Genomic DNA, 16,691 nt, shown 5'->3' on the forward strand with positions numbered 1-16,691 from the left:
CGACGAAGAGCAAGTTAGCCTGCTTTCGTCGTCCGAAAAAAGCAGCCCGTCTGCAGACTTTCCAGTCGGCATAATGCATACACCCGACGACGCTAATATCCCCGGCGCGAAAATAGCGCAAAACAAGTTGGAATAAAGGCGAGAGCCAGCGTGCGCGCAACCAGTTTAGTCTACTTGATATACCGGCGGCCGTATACAGCGAAAGAGTTAAAGCGCCGACGCGCGGAATTGTGCGCGCAACGTTGAAATTCAACTGTGGAGAGTCGCGCGCTTGGAAAATTTTCGTAATAAACGCGCGCCGCTCTCTCTCTCTCTCTCTCTCTCTCTCTCTCTCACTCGTGACGAGAGAAAAGAAAAATAGTCTCGTTCGAAGCCTCGGGACTACTGTACCTGGCGCGTGTATATCTTGGCCGTTTTGCTGGTTTTTCACGAGCGCCGCGTGTCCGGCGCACACGAGTTCAGTCGTGCTTGAATTTTTTTTGTTGTTCGCGCGAAATGTGTTTTTCGGACTTTTTACTTTATATGCACGGAAAACGTTGTGAAATTATCGACGTGTCTCTCATACGCCTGGATTTGCAAGCTCTGTTAAATCGGTTCAACGCGATTTCTTCCTCTATTTTTCGCGCTGCCTTCGAAAGTTCGTCGAATACGAGTATATTCGAAATTCATTAAAATTTACCAGAAAGATTTCGATTCTCGGTTTTACGCCAAAAATAATCCGCGCATACTCACTACTACCAGAGTTATATAATACGCGCTTCGAAATTTCGTTCTATTCTCGCGAGCACTCGTATGCCCGACTTGCGAAAATTACGAATTAGTCAAGGCCCGAACTAGAGACCTAAGCACTTAAATGCGTGTAACATGTCTCCACACACACATACAGACACGTGGCTGCGCGAAGCCGCACACAGCACTTCACAGAGAGCAGCCGAGAAGCGGACGCTCGTTGTAGCCATTGCAGCCCGGCGAGCTTAATTATTGTTCGGACTGCGAGCGCTTACCACCGCCACGATAATCACGTCGAATCAGTTCGAGGGTTCGCTCTACATTTTCCCCTCTCAGCTCCTCTGCCCTCTCCTCCTCCTCCTGGTCGCGCGTCCCTCTTTATTTCCGCCCGGTACGCTAACGCTTATCTCCCTCCGTTTCCGACCATTATCAAGCTTTGTAGCTGTCTGCGCTCATTTCGCTCGCCGATAATGAATCGCGTTATCGCGCGAATATAACGGAGCCGAGGAATAATCATTTTTCGGACTTCGCTGTGCGCGGCATTAGCGGAGTGAGCTGGGGAGAGAGAAAATTCAAGTAATTTCGACGTTCGCTCTGAATGTTACGCGTCGCTTTAATTGATTGAACAACAGTGCTGTGATTCCTCTCTGATATCCTTGAATTGTTAACGAAGCGACACGACGGCCCGTATGTGGAACGAGCAAAGAAAAAGCAGCGTGAAAGTACAATCACGATATCGAGTTTACTCTTCTTTTAAAAAGTTTTCCGTGCATTCGGCGAACTTTCGAACGATTGCCCGGCCAAGATAATTCGATAGAGGAATGATGATCCGGATGAACAGAGCGTTGGAGCACCACGTCGAATTAACGCGGACGGCGCTCAGCTTTGAGTAAATATTATTCTTTGCGCCGCTGTGCGCACGGCCGTCGACGATGTGCGCGGTTTCGAGATCAGTCTGTATGTGTGGGTGTGAGCGCGGGGGTGCGCATAGCTCGCCAGTAGAATTTCACGCCTGATTTTCCGTTCACTTCGCGCCCTATCCCCACGTAATTGTCAATTAGGCTATCCAGACACGGTCCGGATGCGCGGCTCGCCGAACGGCTTCGGCGAAACGCACGAAATGTAAATTTGAGTTGTCCCGTTTCAAAGCTCATTTAAAGCCCGTTTATGTATGCCCGCCGGGCTCTACTCTTTCTTGGCGATCGCCTGTGTAATTGGGTTTTGAAAGCGTTTGTAACTTGATGAAAGCCTTTTTGACTATTGATCTTTGTGGATAATATTGTAATAGATCGTTTGAGTACTACCGAGAGTTTATTATAAAATTTCAATATCAGAAATTCCTATTTTGAAGTTTATAAAATATAAAGGTCTTGAACAAAATTGAATATCGCGATTTTTCATTCGCATTTTGTTCCATTCGATCTGCGAATGGATACAATTAACAGTTTCATCAACGTCTTTTCGAATACCACAGATAATATCGAGAAAAGTGATAAGGATGAAATTTAATACCACACCACCCGTACTATTGATCCGCATTAAAAATGTCATCGTCATCCGATCGCTTATCTCATAATAAAAAAGAAAATTATCGAGCGGACGCTGTCATTTTCCCTGGCATTTTGTGTTTTAATTTAGCATACTTCACGAGGGTTAATATAAAGCCGCGGATATTGGATACTCGTATCGAGGAGGATATAACAATGCGAAAACGCTGATAAGACGGGATTCGCCGACTGGAGGAAAGATATTTCCAATATTTACGTGCGGCGTTCGCGGCCCGCCACAGCGTTCCCGAGCACGCGCGCATACACTGCAGTGTGGCGAACTTCGAGAGCCGGTCGCTTTATGCGAGGATTAACTCGCCCAGGACTTTACAGTTATACGCCGTGTAAAACTATATAATCGCGTCTTATCTTGTCAACTGAGTCCATTTCGCTGTATATCTTGTTTGCCATTCAGTGAAATTGTAATTGGCCGCTGGAAAGTGGATTAAACTCGGTGGGTATATTCGTGATTTATTCGGGAAAAGTATAAATGCTGATTTGTTGTAATGCGTTGAAATAATTGTCATGAATGTGAAAAAACTTTTTATACTATTATTTCTATCAAAAGGGTTCTTCTTGCGAAGAGCTTGAAAAACCTATACGAACATAAAAGCAAAACCACGAGCTGATTTTTGGAAGCAACATATAGCCCGCCCCTCTCGTCGAATATTTGTTTTCCATAAGTCACTTGTCTCGAAGTGCATGTATCTACACCATTTTCCCACTAACCTCGAGGGTACTGGCTTCTCCAAACAATTTCATTTCGCCCCAGACGTTCGATTCCATAGCCTCAGCAGCAGCGGCGCTGCACAGCCGCACTATACAGCAAGCGAACAGCGTGGGTATAGAGAACGTGGAAGAGTAGACCGAATAGTAGGTCGAATAGTAGGCGGAGTCGAGCTTTCGGAAGCTTGCGGAGAATCGCACGCGAGAGCACGTTGCTAAGTGTTGATGTGGGCGACGAGTATATAGAGGGTAAAAGGGAAGGAAAAATGTCGGGCGCGAAAGCAGCCCCGCGCGCGCGCACGAAGGGAAAAGCCCGAGGAAGAGAGAGAGAGAGAGAGAGAGAGAGAGAGAGAGAGAGAGAGAGAGAGAGAGAGAGATAGAGAGAGAGAGAGAGAGAGAGAGAGAGATAGCGGCCGCGAGAGAATGTGGAAGCAGGTGAGTGGGTAGGAGAGAGAAAGAGAGAAGCAGAAGAGGAAACTTTAAGAAAAACAAGACGAGAGAACCCTCGCGCGAAAATTGCCTTGTCTTGCGGCGGCGAGTTCTTATACTGCTGTAGCTTACGCTAGCTGCACACACGCGGGGCATTTTGTCTTACAACGCTCAGCGCGAATTTCGCGCCGCGGCCTCCCGCCGAAAAGAAGGGGATGAAGATTTAGGGGCTGCGAGCTGCTGCTGCTTGCTGCTACTGCAGCTTTTTGTACCTTGTTCGCCGCCCAGGCAAAGGCCTCGGGGGGTTGTTTACGTTTTGCGAATTTCTCGCTCACGGCGAATTGAACGCGTGCCGTGCGCGCGAGAACAAGAGTATTCGCTGGAAAAAAAAACGAGGAAGCCGTCGTCGCTTCGAGTATCGATAAATGCTGGCCACGAAGCAGTAGCACCGTTTGGAATTTCACGTATTTACCTCACGGTGTCGAAATTTCGTGGAAATGAAAACGAGAATCCAAAATTGCCGAAACGCGCGCCGAGCACACACTCCCACGGGAATTTGTATATTCGAGAGGGAGAGAGCCATCCGGGCCTTCTCGCTTCGCAAACCATCGCACATGCAACGCTTACACGCAAAAACGCCAGTGGAAATGGGCGAAAAAGAAGAGAGAGAGAGGCGAGATGTAGAGGAAGAATGAAAGGCGCGAAGAAATATACATCACCGCGCGGCACGTGACTTATGCTCATCGTTAAGGCGCTTCTTCTTCTTCGCTTCTCTCCGACTTGTATAGGCTGCGGCCGTTCCTCTTCGTTTTGGCCCCGCCGGTGGGAGAGGGAGAAAGAGAAAGCATGCGAGGCGAGGCAACAGAAGCACCGGCACGAACACGATAATTTACGGGATCGAGCGATTCAATCGCGCGCAAATTAAGGTAAGTGGACGGCGGAAGTCCACGTTATTGCGAATTAGCCGCAGCACGGTTCAACTCGCGCGTGATATGAGAATGCCATGTCAGATGATGAGCAAACACGCCGCCGACTGTTTCATATAACTTTTATTCCCGACTGGTTCCCGCAACTTTTATTTCACTGCTCGGCTCTAATGGAGTTGTCCTCGCGATTATAGAATTGGATGGATTATTGGAGAAATGAGAGCGAGCGAGGATTAAATTTTGAATTTCGCGCGTAAATGGTTGACTAATCAAATCAGAGTTTTGAGATTTTAGAGGGATGAGCTTTTTTATGAATGATAAGAAGCTCTGCGACTATTTGATGTGTCAAAGATTACGCGAAACTTTGTTATCATAAAAAAGATTATTTTAATGAAACTAACAAAATTTTATGCCACTAAGAGCACGATAGTCGTGACTAAGATATAGTATGTTTGCACAACTGCACATATACGACTGCTATCGTAAGAAAAGTAAGTTATCTATGAACAAAGCCCTATAAAGTTGGAACTGTTTCCTATGATTTTCCGCATTTTGAGTATTAGAGAAATAACTCTCGTTGAAGTTCGAATCGCACCAGAGAAGAAGAGGCCTTTAAGATGTTGTTGAAGGTGATAATATTCTTTATACTCGCTATTACTAGTAATATTTGTACGGCGAACAAGGAAGGCGAAGACTCTAAAAACGACACCGCAACTAATAAACTAGTTGAAACAATTCTTTCCGAAGTAAGGCATATTTTTCATAGAAAGCCAGATATAAAAAATGGTAAGTTATTATGTCAAAATTTATAGAAATTTGTTATTTTTTAAAATTAAAATATTTTGATTGTTATCAGTACCTAGATATGGGATTATATCGTTTACTCCTGAGAAAAATCATAGTACTGCGAATAGTAAAGTCCTTCGAGTGAGAGTTCATAATACATTTAGAAAGAAAAAGTATACTCTCAACCTCGTCCCAATCGAAAATAATGTTATCATTGATCGAGCGACTCTTGTATGGGAAGTAAAGTCTTCTTGGAACACTCCGCTAAATTATACATATTCTATTGCCAGTTTCGTAAGTAATTATTGTCGAATTCGAAACTGTTACTCTATACGATGTCCTTATAACAAATAAATGTTCCTAGGCTAAAGAATTTATGTTGGGCAAGTTTTATCAAGATATCAAGATGATGGCCATATTGCAAGTCTTCGAAAAAGACGGTGTGACCTATTATGTACGAACAATATTTGCAAACAGTAATATTATCGTATTTTTCTGTGCTTCTTAGAAAATTGATTGTTTTTTTGTTTAATCAGGATGGAGCAATAGGAGAAAGTAAGAACGGTCAAGTGGTCCGCCCTTTTCCTCAAAAATGGAAAGATGAGATCTATAGCGTAAGCCCCGAAGACCATATTGTTTACAGTGTAGGTAAGAAAAATAAAAAGGCTACGGAAATTATATATCCAAAGCTAATTATCGTCGTAGATTACACTTTATATGAGTAAGTAAAATCAATGATTAACTTCATCACTTATCGCTTTTTTCCTGTTTTTGTTAATGTATTTGCGTTTTAGGGCACTTGGTTCTGTTTCGGAAACTATTCAATACGTTGCAACATTCTGGAATGCAGTCAATTTGAAGTATTCTGTCTTCAAAAAACCGAAAGTGAATATTTTACTTACCGGCATCGTCATAGTAAAGGCGAGTATTATACTATACTTAAACCAATATTAAAGTTATTGTTTATTACTCAAGTATTAATGATTTTATTTTCGCCTATTTTGTATCGATGTTATTAGGATTCTACTGCCGCTCCTTATATTTATAAAGCAGAGCGCGATGCAAAAGAAAAGAAGGCGAACGTTAAACTAGCCAATACAGTACTAGATCATGGTCGAGCTTATTACAGTAAAACATTTATGGATGATACAGGCTTTCGTAATTATGACGGCACTATTCTCATGACAGCGTACGTAATTATTTCATTTTAGTATTATTATTAAAAGAATGTTTATACCTACAGTGATTATTATTTTTCGTTACAGGTCAAAAACTAGGTATTTAGGTAATTAGTCAAATATATATATAAACTGTAACGTTTAGTAAATTATTTTTCCATGTTATTTTTCAACATTCAATGTTTTGTAGGACTTGCATACAAAGGTGAAATTTGTAATAAACCCTACAGTTTTGCTTATATTTCCGATTTTGGGGACTATTCTGGAGTGAACACAGCTGCTCATGAACTGGGACACTTGTAAATTATCAAATTTTCATAGATCCACTAATGGAAGCTTAATCATTATCTATCTTTTACAATTAACATAATCATTTGCACTACGTTTTGTTTAAAAGGCTCAACTTTAGTCACGACGACGTAAAGGGGAACGAAAATTGTAGGGAACTCAAACAAAAACTTAGTCCTGGTGAGACAATCGGGTCAGTAATGAACAGCTATCGGCAATACGTAAACGAAAAAATGTGGTCTAACTGCAGCAGACAGGCTCTTGAGAAACTAGTTTCGTAAGTAGTAAACGGCATACTGTAACGTCAAAATACTTGTAATTTAGACTTAGTCTAACGAATGATGTTTCTTTTTAAAGGGAGAAGAAAGCTGATTGCTTGAGATCAAAAATTCGAGAACATACAAGAAAAGCCTAATAAAATTATTTTGTAATTTTCTAATAAATTTTTTTAGGCAAATAATGTTCATTCCATCCTCTTAAACTCGAGTAATCGAACAAATGAAATCCGCAGAAAGCACAGCTCTTAGCGGGATTAGACGAGAATCGCTGCAGTATAATTTCGAGAAAATCCACGTAACAATATTCTAATCAAGTCTCTCTTGCTGCGATGGCCTACAGAATGGCAATATCAGATCTCGTGAAGCTAGGCGCACACGTATAGGAGATCGTCATTTAGCTCCTCGTCGCGAACGGTGACATAGATACGCTGCGACATCATGTTCACAGTCAAATCTAGTGGTAATGCATCAGTATTAGCTCCCGAGGTACGTCGAGAATTATTGGTATTTCGTGCGCGTCCGTGACTCCAAGACACCTAATTCGTTCTCGTAGAAAGGCAAGTATTTGTTTCGACTCTACCAACGAAAAAATTATTCCAATTTATGACACCTTCTTACAAAACACAAACCTCCCTCCCCCATCTTCTTCAGCCGTACGACAGACTTGCCCGCCACGAGGAAGTTCGCGAAATTTCGGCTCGGAAAACGCGTGCCACGAAGCAACTCGAGGCTGGATTTACCGTCAGCGGTGGGCAAAAGTAACCGCCGTTACTCACTCCCCTCTCTTCTCTCTCGCCGGCAAAACTCGCGCGCGAGCGCCCACAGTCCTCGAGTTTTCTCATAGTTTGGGCAATACTTGAGAGAGCGGGAGAGAGAGAGATAGAGAGAGAGAGAGAGAGAGAGAGTTCACCCGAGTTTTCGGACACATAATTCTCTTTTAAGATATTGAAATTACGGGAGCAGCTCCTTGCATTTCCGCAAATCTCTCAAGGAGTACTACTGCAGCTGCACTCTCTCTCTCTCTCTCTCTCTCTCTCTTTCTCTTACGCGAGCGCGCTACTGATGCAAATCGAGTTTGCGCTTCGAGTTTATATAGTTGGCATCGATTGAGCGAGAGAACGGAGCACTTGTGTCCCTGAATTTTGTTCTACCTCTGACTAAATAACAAGCTATATGCGCACTCTCGTACGGCATTGTGTGCGTGTGTGCTCGGTAGTCTAGTAAACGAAGTTTGTATCCTCCCTTTAATGCGCTGCGAGAGGAAGTTTCTTTGCGTCATCGTATCGCGCGAGAACTGAGCCGAAAGTACAGGTTGTAGTCAATTAAGTATTCTCGACGTGCACGCCAATAACTCTCCGTAATCAAAATTATTCGTGAGGGCTGCAATCGAGCATTAAAGGGGTCGTTTTGTATAATAACATAGAAGGGTCGAATTACGGTTTCTTCAGTAGTAAAAATTGCCTGCGCGAGATTAACCTAACGTGAATCAATAATAACCGATGTGGACTAATGATAACATGACAACAATGTTGATGATATTATAACAACTTGAAATCGAAAAATCGTTCGCCTCCAGCATCGAATCCCGCGTTATTTGTTCGAAGTAGCAAACTATCAAGCCATGAAAAGCCGACGCGATCGCGAGCGCTATTCATTATCGAAGCAATAGTAGCAACAGGAAGTAGCTATAACAGTTGGCGAGAGAGCGAACGACCAGTTACGGCAACGTGGACAGCAGGCCAACTGTGCTCGGGTAACTGATAAACTTGCTTCGTTAATAATACAAGCGCTGCAGACTACTCGCGTCGCGTTCGTTGCCGCCCGAAGCTTAACGTGCCTCTACGGAATATTTATCTCTGCGTATATCTTTTGTGTACACGGCTTTAACGATCTTTTAAATTCATGCATTCAACTTTTTTGATTTTTAAATCTGCCTGCATACAACCTTCGATTTTTCGTCGTCGAGCAGAAGAGTCTCCGTTATAGTCCTGGCGAATAGTCATTTACTCCGCGTTTGAAATAGCAGGCAAAGTCGAGAAGTTGGCAGCTCGTCGTCGAAGCCGACGGTATATGTGCAAATCCAGAAAAAACCGAACACTTCAGGGGGTCTAAGTGAACAAATTGGAATTTTGGGAGCACACTTACCGACCCCTTTTTTTCGTTCTTTAGGTCATATAAAACCCGAAAAACCTTGGGTTCCCAAGATTAAAAAAATACCTATTTTTTGTCGGGCAGTTTAAATTCTCTTATGGGTTTTTTCTGAATTTGCACATATAGGAATTTTCGCCTAATCTTTTTGCTTCCTTTGCGCTCGACTCGGCAAATAAAGTTTTCCATAATTAGGAAAAACGCGCACGGCTTTCAAGGAGACTAATAAGTCATGCATTATTAAAGAGACGCGCCGGATATAGTGACTGAGTGCGCTGGGAAAACTTGGCCGACGAGACGAGTGCGTATGTAGCGCCTTATACTCTCGGGACTATACCTATGTATATGTGCAGAGCTTGAGCCGCACTGATGAATTGTCGCGCCGTCGAACAGATTACATATAATAGGCGGGCGTGTATTATACATATCGCGGTTCATTAAATTTGGTAGGCGGGGCTAAAGACATTTCGACCGAGTTTTAATTCCGACCAGAAATTCGTTGAAAACTTGGAAGATGGACTTTTTCAACGTAAATAGTACAGGATAGCGACGATATTAAAAAAAAAAAGGTGTATTAAGATCGAATTCCAGAACGATGATTTATTTTGCATTTTACAAGCTAAGCGCTGTGAATTCTTATCTTAAATTTTAAAGAGCAGATGAACAATGGTATCCGGACTTTATAATTAAGAAGATACTTATGAGACCGTCGTATGAAAGATTTGCACAATTTCATACGTAAAAAGTAAAACGTCTAGGATTCGAAATAAAATTTCATCCACTGATTTCCCATCTCTCGTGTATTCGCAGAAGCTCTTTTAAAAGTTAAGCGTCGGTTTCTATAATCGGCGATAGCGAAAAAAATAGAAGACACAAAAGCGGACGATTCCAGCGCGATCCGCGCACAAAAACAGTCTAAAGTTTATTTCGGCCATAAGTGAAAAACCGTTTCGGGCGTCGGAGAGAGAGAGAGAGAGAGAGAGAGAGAGAGAGAGAGAGAGACAGAGAGGAGCGCAAAACCGCAGAATCGAACCAACGCCATCAGCCACTTCTTTCAAGCGTCTAGGCTAAATTTCCCAAAACAGACTTTTAGCCGCAAACTGCAGCAAAATCCCGGCAGAAAATCTAGCCAACGAAGCGAGCTCTCCTTTCCATATACACATACACGTGCACACATAGCGCTTCTCTCTCTCTCTCTCTCTCGTGCACTCATAGCTTGAGGCTCGAAGGGCGCTCAAAAGTGCCGCAACTCTCCTGCAGCGCTCAGTCTGTAAAGCGTCGCCGAAAAAGTTTTATCAAATGCGGTCGTTCCGGTTCGCGGTGTCGCGCAGCCGCGAAACTCAATTATCTTCGTAACGTCGTTGTTGCAAGCAGGCAAAGTGGATCCGAGCTTTCGCACGTGCAGACTACCTCTAGCTCTACAGTAACGTGTCTGTGTGTGCGCGCGCGCGCAAGCTTCGTAGTGAAAGCTCCGAGACGTTGCATCTCTCGCGAGCTCGGTGTGTCAACCGCCCGAACTTTCGCAGCGCGTAAACTATCCTAAACAGATTTCGCCGCCCCGCAGACATGGCTTCTACATTAATGGTTATCGAGCTGTGCAGGACTACCCGCAGGATCGATTCTCTCTCGGTGCGTGCTCGCGAACGAGTGCGAGCCATCAGCGATGATACCTCGACGGTCACGCGACGTTTAGACTCCCGGAATAGAAAGAGAAACTCGCGAGAACGAAACGAAGTTATATTTAGCGATAAGCGAGGATCGAAGCTCTTGTCGGCTTGTTTAGCCAAAAAGTCGATATGCGTGGGGTATATTTATACTTCCCAATACTATATCGACGTGGAATCAACGGTCGTATCGATGATGGGTATACAAGTACGTGTCGGGATATTTCGAGTTTTTGGCAATTAACAATGAATGCTTAATGTTTATGAGGATCGACAGTAGAGAGAGAGAGAGAGAGAGAGAGAGAGAGAGAGAGAGAGAGAGAGAGATTTGGTAGTTTCGACCTCGTGTGTAACGTATAGCCGACGTACTGATATATATGATGTGTATTCGGGCAGATTTTCATTGCGTATGTACATCCTATTAATTAGAAATCACCTCACTGCTGCTGCTGCTGCGCTGGATGTAGGATGTGAAATTCCGTCACGCCTAATTCGCATATATTCACGGTTCCGCGTATAATAATCGAATTATGCATTTTCCTTTGACATAGAGGACACAGAGTTTGAGGAGAGCATTCTTTTTAAAGAAGAGTGACGAAAGTAGTGATGTAAGGAAAGTACAACGCTTCTATTCTAGAAGACAAATTGACAATATTATTCAATACGAATCTTTCTCACTGAGTGACGTTCCGGCGTATACAATTAAAATCGCTCTATTTCAACAGAAAAAAAACCTGTAAATCCATAATTGCATTAAACAGATTTCAAAGTTTGATTACAAAAGAAACTTTGTAAAGAGCTTAATTCGAACTGTCTTCCTCGATTCCCTACTTCGCCAACTCCGGTCGTGTGAGCTTTAAATAACTTATCAGACAATCATCCCAAACTTCCTTGTAATCCATTTTATAATTGCAAATCCAATAGTCTTGAAAATGTCTCTCCCCTTGATCATATCGAACTTTCCGAAGATAATAGGGTGTTTGTAATTACGGAAAAAAGGAGCGAAAGAGAAGGGCTGTCGTCTCTCCGTGGGACGTACGGAAATCAGAGAAAGCGAACAAGAACCTGCAAAAGAAGAAGAAGAAGAAGAAGAAGAAGAAGAAGAAGAAGAAGAAGAAGAAGAGGAGGAGGAAGGAGTGCCAGGAGGAGGAAAAAAACTAGCGAAAACAATCTCCTTCTTTCTAGCTAAAGTAAGTTCGCGATGATGAGAAATTTGCAAGTTTCTCCCGGTGGCGACTTTATTGTCCTCGCTTCTTTCCCTCTATATCTTCTGCTGCCAGGCGTAGTAGACGACCATGGTGAAAACCCGGTGGCGACTCCTCGGCAAACTTTTCCTCCCGTCTCTCTCTCTCTCTCTCTCTCTCTCTCTCTCTCTCTCTCTCTGCCTCCCACTCACGGACGCTCTTTAGAGATAAATTTTCCTAGACGCGCAACAATTCGACTGAATTCAGCTCGTACAGCTGCGTCAAATCTTTTCTGCGCCCCATATACATACAGCCAAGAGAGAGAGAATATACGGCGATACTTCGTATCCAGTATTCCAGCGAGAGAATCTTACATCGTTATCATTGTTGGATTTCGGAAAAAGGAAAAATGAAGTTTGCCCGGCTGAAACATGCTGATGCCGTGACGGAATATACGAGGAAAAAGCGTACGGGAGAGGATATTTTTATCGGAAGCGGATTCGGAGACTTGATTCCATGCATCGGCAATGCTGCATATCCACGCTCCCATATGCGTATGATGTATGTATATACGCGTCGACCGATGCATGTGTATTTTTTTGAAAATAAATTTCGAAGTATACACGTTCGAGTTCGCGAATGCGGAAGATTGAAAACTCTTCCATTATGCGGACATAAAGTTCATCGACATGCAGTAGCTTCATTAGGATTATCGCGAGAATAAAGAAGTCGCGCGCTGCAGTGGCTATATAGAAAATCAAGAATTGGCGGATATTGGAAACAATTATCGTCGACGCGAACGAATTCGTTGACTTGACGCTTGCCAGCTTTTATCCCAGTTTAAAAGGTACAAAAATAAATGAAAATTTAATTGCACCGTATGCATACCAATCCGCGCATGAATTTTTCAAGCGAATTTTGTCAGAGGAATACTTTTCAAAGCAATCAAAATTGCCCCCCGCGGCTATAAGCGCGGCAAAGCTATTCTCTTGATATTTATTTTCGAGCTCGAATCGTCCCACGAGGGATGCAAATATGTTTTTCTATACAATTACGCACAGCTGCGTGGGTATTAAGCTTCGGCGACGCAGTCGAGCGTGAATCCAATAGAGAACTCATTCACTCGACGATGTGCGCGCACATGTATCAAGCCTGCCGTTTACCGGCGAATTTTACAATGATCAAGCCGATTTTCCCGGAAAAATGTTCTCTCTCCCTCTCGCTCGCAGCAGCAGCAGCAGCAGCAGCAGAGGCTTATAGCGATCGCGTCGTCCGAAAGCAAATTCGTTGGGAAATGTATGGGAAAACGGTGCCATTTTTATTTCATTCGGTATCGTTTGCGAAAATACGCGCGCAATAAATTGTCCCCGGACGGTTTTTCGTCGTGTACATCGACGATTTGCATCTCGCGAATTCTCAAATTTATTTTTGTTCGCTACAGCGCAGACAACAAGGATTTGATTTCACCGTAAGAATGCTCGGAAAGTAGCAGAGTAGATTGCGGCTAAATGCGCGAGTTTTATCAAGTCGGATTTTATTCCGTTTGGTCTCGACACCCTGATGCAGACAAATCACGACATTTGTCAGAAGTGAAAAATCGGCGCGCTGAAAAGCAGCCCCCGGGAAGAAGGTACGCAAAATACAAAAAAATGAGCAGCGAGAGCGCGGCTCAAAAATGCCTTCCACCCTATGAGAGAGAGAGAGAGAGAGAGAGAGAGAGAGAGAGAGAGAGACTTTAGTCTCGAATTTATACGCGAAAAATATCTCACGCCGGAAACAAACATCGGAGAGCCGAAGCATGATACAGAAAATAGAGGAAAAAAACTCGCGGATGCTATATACGTAAGAGAGCAGTAACAAGCATCGTTGTCGCCGCCGTCATTGTCTCGGCGCGCATAACCCGAGAGCGAGGGAAAAAAATGATCGCAAGCGAGACGGTAAAACGCATTTGTTACGAGCTTATGGCCGGTAAGCCAGTGTTCAGCGGAGAGCCTGGCTGCCGCCGCGCCGGCCCTTATACCACTGACGTTCTCCGCGCTTTCTCTCTCTCTCTCTTTCTCTCTTTCTGCCTCGCGCGTGTCCTCGTCCCTCTCTTACCCTCAAAGTGAAGGCAGAAAGACGATAGGAGCATAATAGACGGTGGAGGGAAGCTACTGCCAGCGGCCAGAGAAGACGGAAAGCCGAAAAAATTAGCCGACGCGGAGAGAGGGGCGCGGGCGGAAATATTAAAAAGATTCCGAGGCCAAAGGAGGTCATCGCTCGGGCTGCTGCTCTAACGTGACACTGTGTGCTGCAGCTTTCGCTCTCACAAAGGGGATAAGGAAGGCAAAGAAAGTTAGGATTTTGTGGAATGAGATGTGTGAGAGAGAGAAAGAGCCATTAAATCCGGCAGCAGAGGTAACGTGAAAGGATTTCGCGAAAGAGAGAGAGAGAGAGAGAGAGAGAGAGAGAGAGAGTGAGAGTGAGAGAGGAATACAAAGAGCGCGGTACTGAAGAACAAACGCGACGCAAAGGACAGGGAAGATTGTCAAAAGAGGCGAAACGAGAGCTGAGGAAGGCAATAAGAGCTGCTCGAGTGTAGAGAGAGAGCAATGAAATCGATCTTGAGCATTTTGATGGGCGATTGATTTGTTCAGCTCGGTTTGAAGCCATCGGCCAAACTTTTGTCTTGATCGTCAAATAAGAGCTTTCTTCGGCTCTAGTTAATTAGAGCGTTGGATCACGTTTGAAATATCATATTTGTTCGAATAGAGTAATTGCTGGAATCAAACAAACTCACTATTCAGCGGAGCGTAAGACTTGTTACGAAAAAGAGCTTTGCCAATCGAACTGCATACCTGGCATTGCATCGATGGCAGCTCAAACGCTGTGTACAAGGGTATGCACACAGTGAATATCCAATCAAACTAGACAGTCTTCCTGACCTCACCGCGAGGGACTAGCTCATAGCCTTCTCAAAACTTCGTTATTGCTCGAGAAACTTCGAGTTGAGTGAAAATTCAGGCGGGAAATAATTGAGGCAGACCAACTATGCCAGAGAATGTGCCGTTTAGTAATTGGCATTGCTTTCGACCAGCTCAAACGTTCGTGCGAATTGATGTGACGAATACCAGTGTAATTTAATCCGGATACCATCATACCTATATACACTGCAATCAACGTTATACTGACAAAAATTGTGACAATTTTCGACGTCTAACGAATCCAGTTTATTGCAAACAGCTTGAATCAAACAGTTGGAGACAATGCAACGCAAGCTCGTTTCTTTTCAAAACACATTCCCGGTCTTACGCGCAAAAACTGAAGAATTTCAATCCATCGCGGTGCCAATATGAATTACAACAATAGCATTGTGCGAATTTAAGTCTGACGGGTAAAATAATTGGTCCTGAACAGACGGCACCGCCGCGTGTCTCAAGCACAACAAAAGTGCCTACATAGAATTTTGCTGCGATATAGCTTTCGCACAGAGAGACAATAATCGCACTTTACCTGTCGTCTACATGTATACCCGCGCTTCCAAGAGTCAGGAATTTCACTAGTCAGCTGACAATCCTTTCGATACTCGATTTCTCGGACATACTGCTACGTGTACAGTGTACCTATGTATGCACGTGCACGTATATGAATGTAATCTATACGGCGCATTGTCGCTGTCGTTTCCTCTGTAAGGTTATTGATTCGCGGCCGTACTGACAAACCACGCTCGCCACGCCTCGTGAAATATGACAAGGTCATTCACCCTTTCATACGATAAATAATATAAAAGCTCCAGTACTGTTGGGCAAACCGCGGCTATTTTCGAGAGTGACGTATATGTTTGACGCTCTGCATCAGATATTTGAAGCTGAATGTTTTAATATCGACGTTTGGTTTGCAGTTTTTAGTTGCACTCGAAGATTCGATCAAAACCGAAGCATCAGTCAATGTTTTTTTGATGTAAGTTTGAAGCAAACGAGTGAATTGGTAAAATCGACTGGCTGCGTCAGTGGATCATGTGTACGTTGAGATGAATATTTTGCGCCAATAAGAGCTGTGAATTTTACGATATTTATTCGCGCACATGATAATTTTTATTTTAATATCAAATAATGAAATATTTATTTAATAACTTTTTTAATCCGATAATTCGCAAACGTAAAATCTACTTTAAAATGTAAATACATCAAGCTTTTTATTTTCTACTTTGCTAAGAATTACATTAATGAATATGTAAGTGTGCTCACATAATACAGATTAACCATTGCTATGGACATAAGCGCATGCGGAGATATCGAAGTTGCCTGCGTTATATTGGATCGAACGAGATGGAAGCGGAAACAAAAAAAAACTGACGTAATCATATAAGCAATACACTCGGTTTTTTCTCTCTTTCTGCTTTCGGCCATCATCTATATGATGGTTTCCTCCCCAGTTAGTTAATATAGTATAATAAAATAGTATAGTTAATATAATATAATAATACCAATTCTACAGTCAACAATATAGTTTCATTACTTACAGAATGATTTAGATTTGCATTTCACCCGTTGTGTAAAAAGCAACAAATACTGCACTGTTATTCGATATTTATTTGTAAAGCGTTCACGTAAAATTGGAATCTTTTAACTCAAATATCAGATGTCATATTATTCACGGCAATCATATCACAGAGAGAAGCTTGACAGGTTGTTTCAAATTGAAGATTAAATTTCCGCGAATTGAATGTGCATACGTAAATGTGCAGCAGTTTCAAATTATCATTACACCATACTTGCGCGCTCGAATTTTGAAGCCAAGGAAATACGGTTTTCCTAGTTCATTTAAAA

General features: G+C 43.1%; 2 protein-coding genes across 11 annotated transcripts in view; one reads left to right on the forward strand and one right to left on the reverse strand.

Moving 5' to 3' along the window:
- LOC100121249 (tyrosine-protein phosphatase Lar) overlaps positions 1–16,691 on the reverse strand; it is a 321,079-nt gene that overhangs the window by 286,095 nt on the left and 18,293 nt on the right. The gene's annotated exons all lie outside the window — the stretch shown is intronic.
- On the forward strand, positions 4,856–7,066 carry LOC100121160 (venom metalloproteinase 3). Its single transcript, XM_008215204.3, has 10 exons — positions 4,856–5,143; positions 5,214–5,437; positions 5,508–5,597; positions 5,680–5,864; positions 5,938–6,064; positions 6,163–6,332; positions 6,409–6,428; positions 6,512–6,620; positions 6,719–6,886; positions 6,967–7,066. Exons 1-10 carry the CDS (start codon positions 4,975–4,977, stop codon positions 7,022–7,024), a joined length of 1,320 nt encoding a protein of 439 aa, XP_008213426.2. The 5' UTR covers positions 4,856–4,974; the 3' UTR covers positions 7,025–7,066.

This window comes from Nasonia vitripennis, chromosome 3 (genome assembly GCF_009193385.2).
Source record: "Nasonia vitripennis strain AsymCx chromosome 3, Nvit_psr_1.1, whole genome shotgun sequence".
Classification (NCBI taxonomy): domain Eukaryota; kingdom Metazoa; phylum Arthropoda; class Insecta; order Hymenoptera; family Pteromalidae; genus Nasonia; species Nasonia vitripennis.

Coding starts and splice junctions, on each gene's coding strand:
- LOC100121160 (XM_008215204.3), top strand. CDS start 4,975: ATGTTGTTGAAGGTGATAATATTCTTTATACTCGCTATTACTAGTAAT. Junction 5,144..5,213: donor AAAGCCAGATATAAAAAATG/GTAAGTTATTAT, acceptor GATTGTTATCAG/TACCTAGATATGGGATTATA. Junction 6,887..6,966: donor GCTCTTGAGAAACTAGTTTC/GTAAGTAGTAAA, acceptor TTCTTTTTAAAG/GGAGAAGAAAGCTGATTGCT.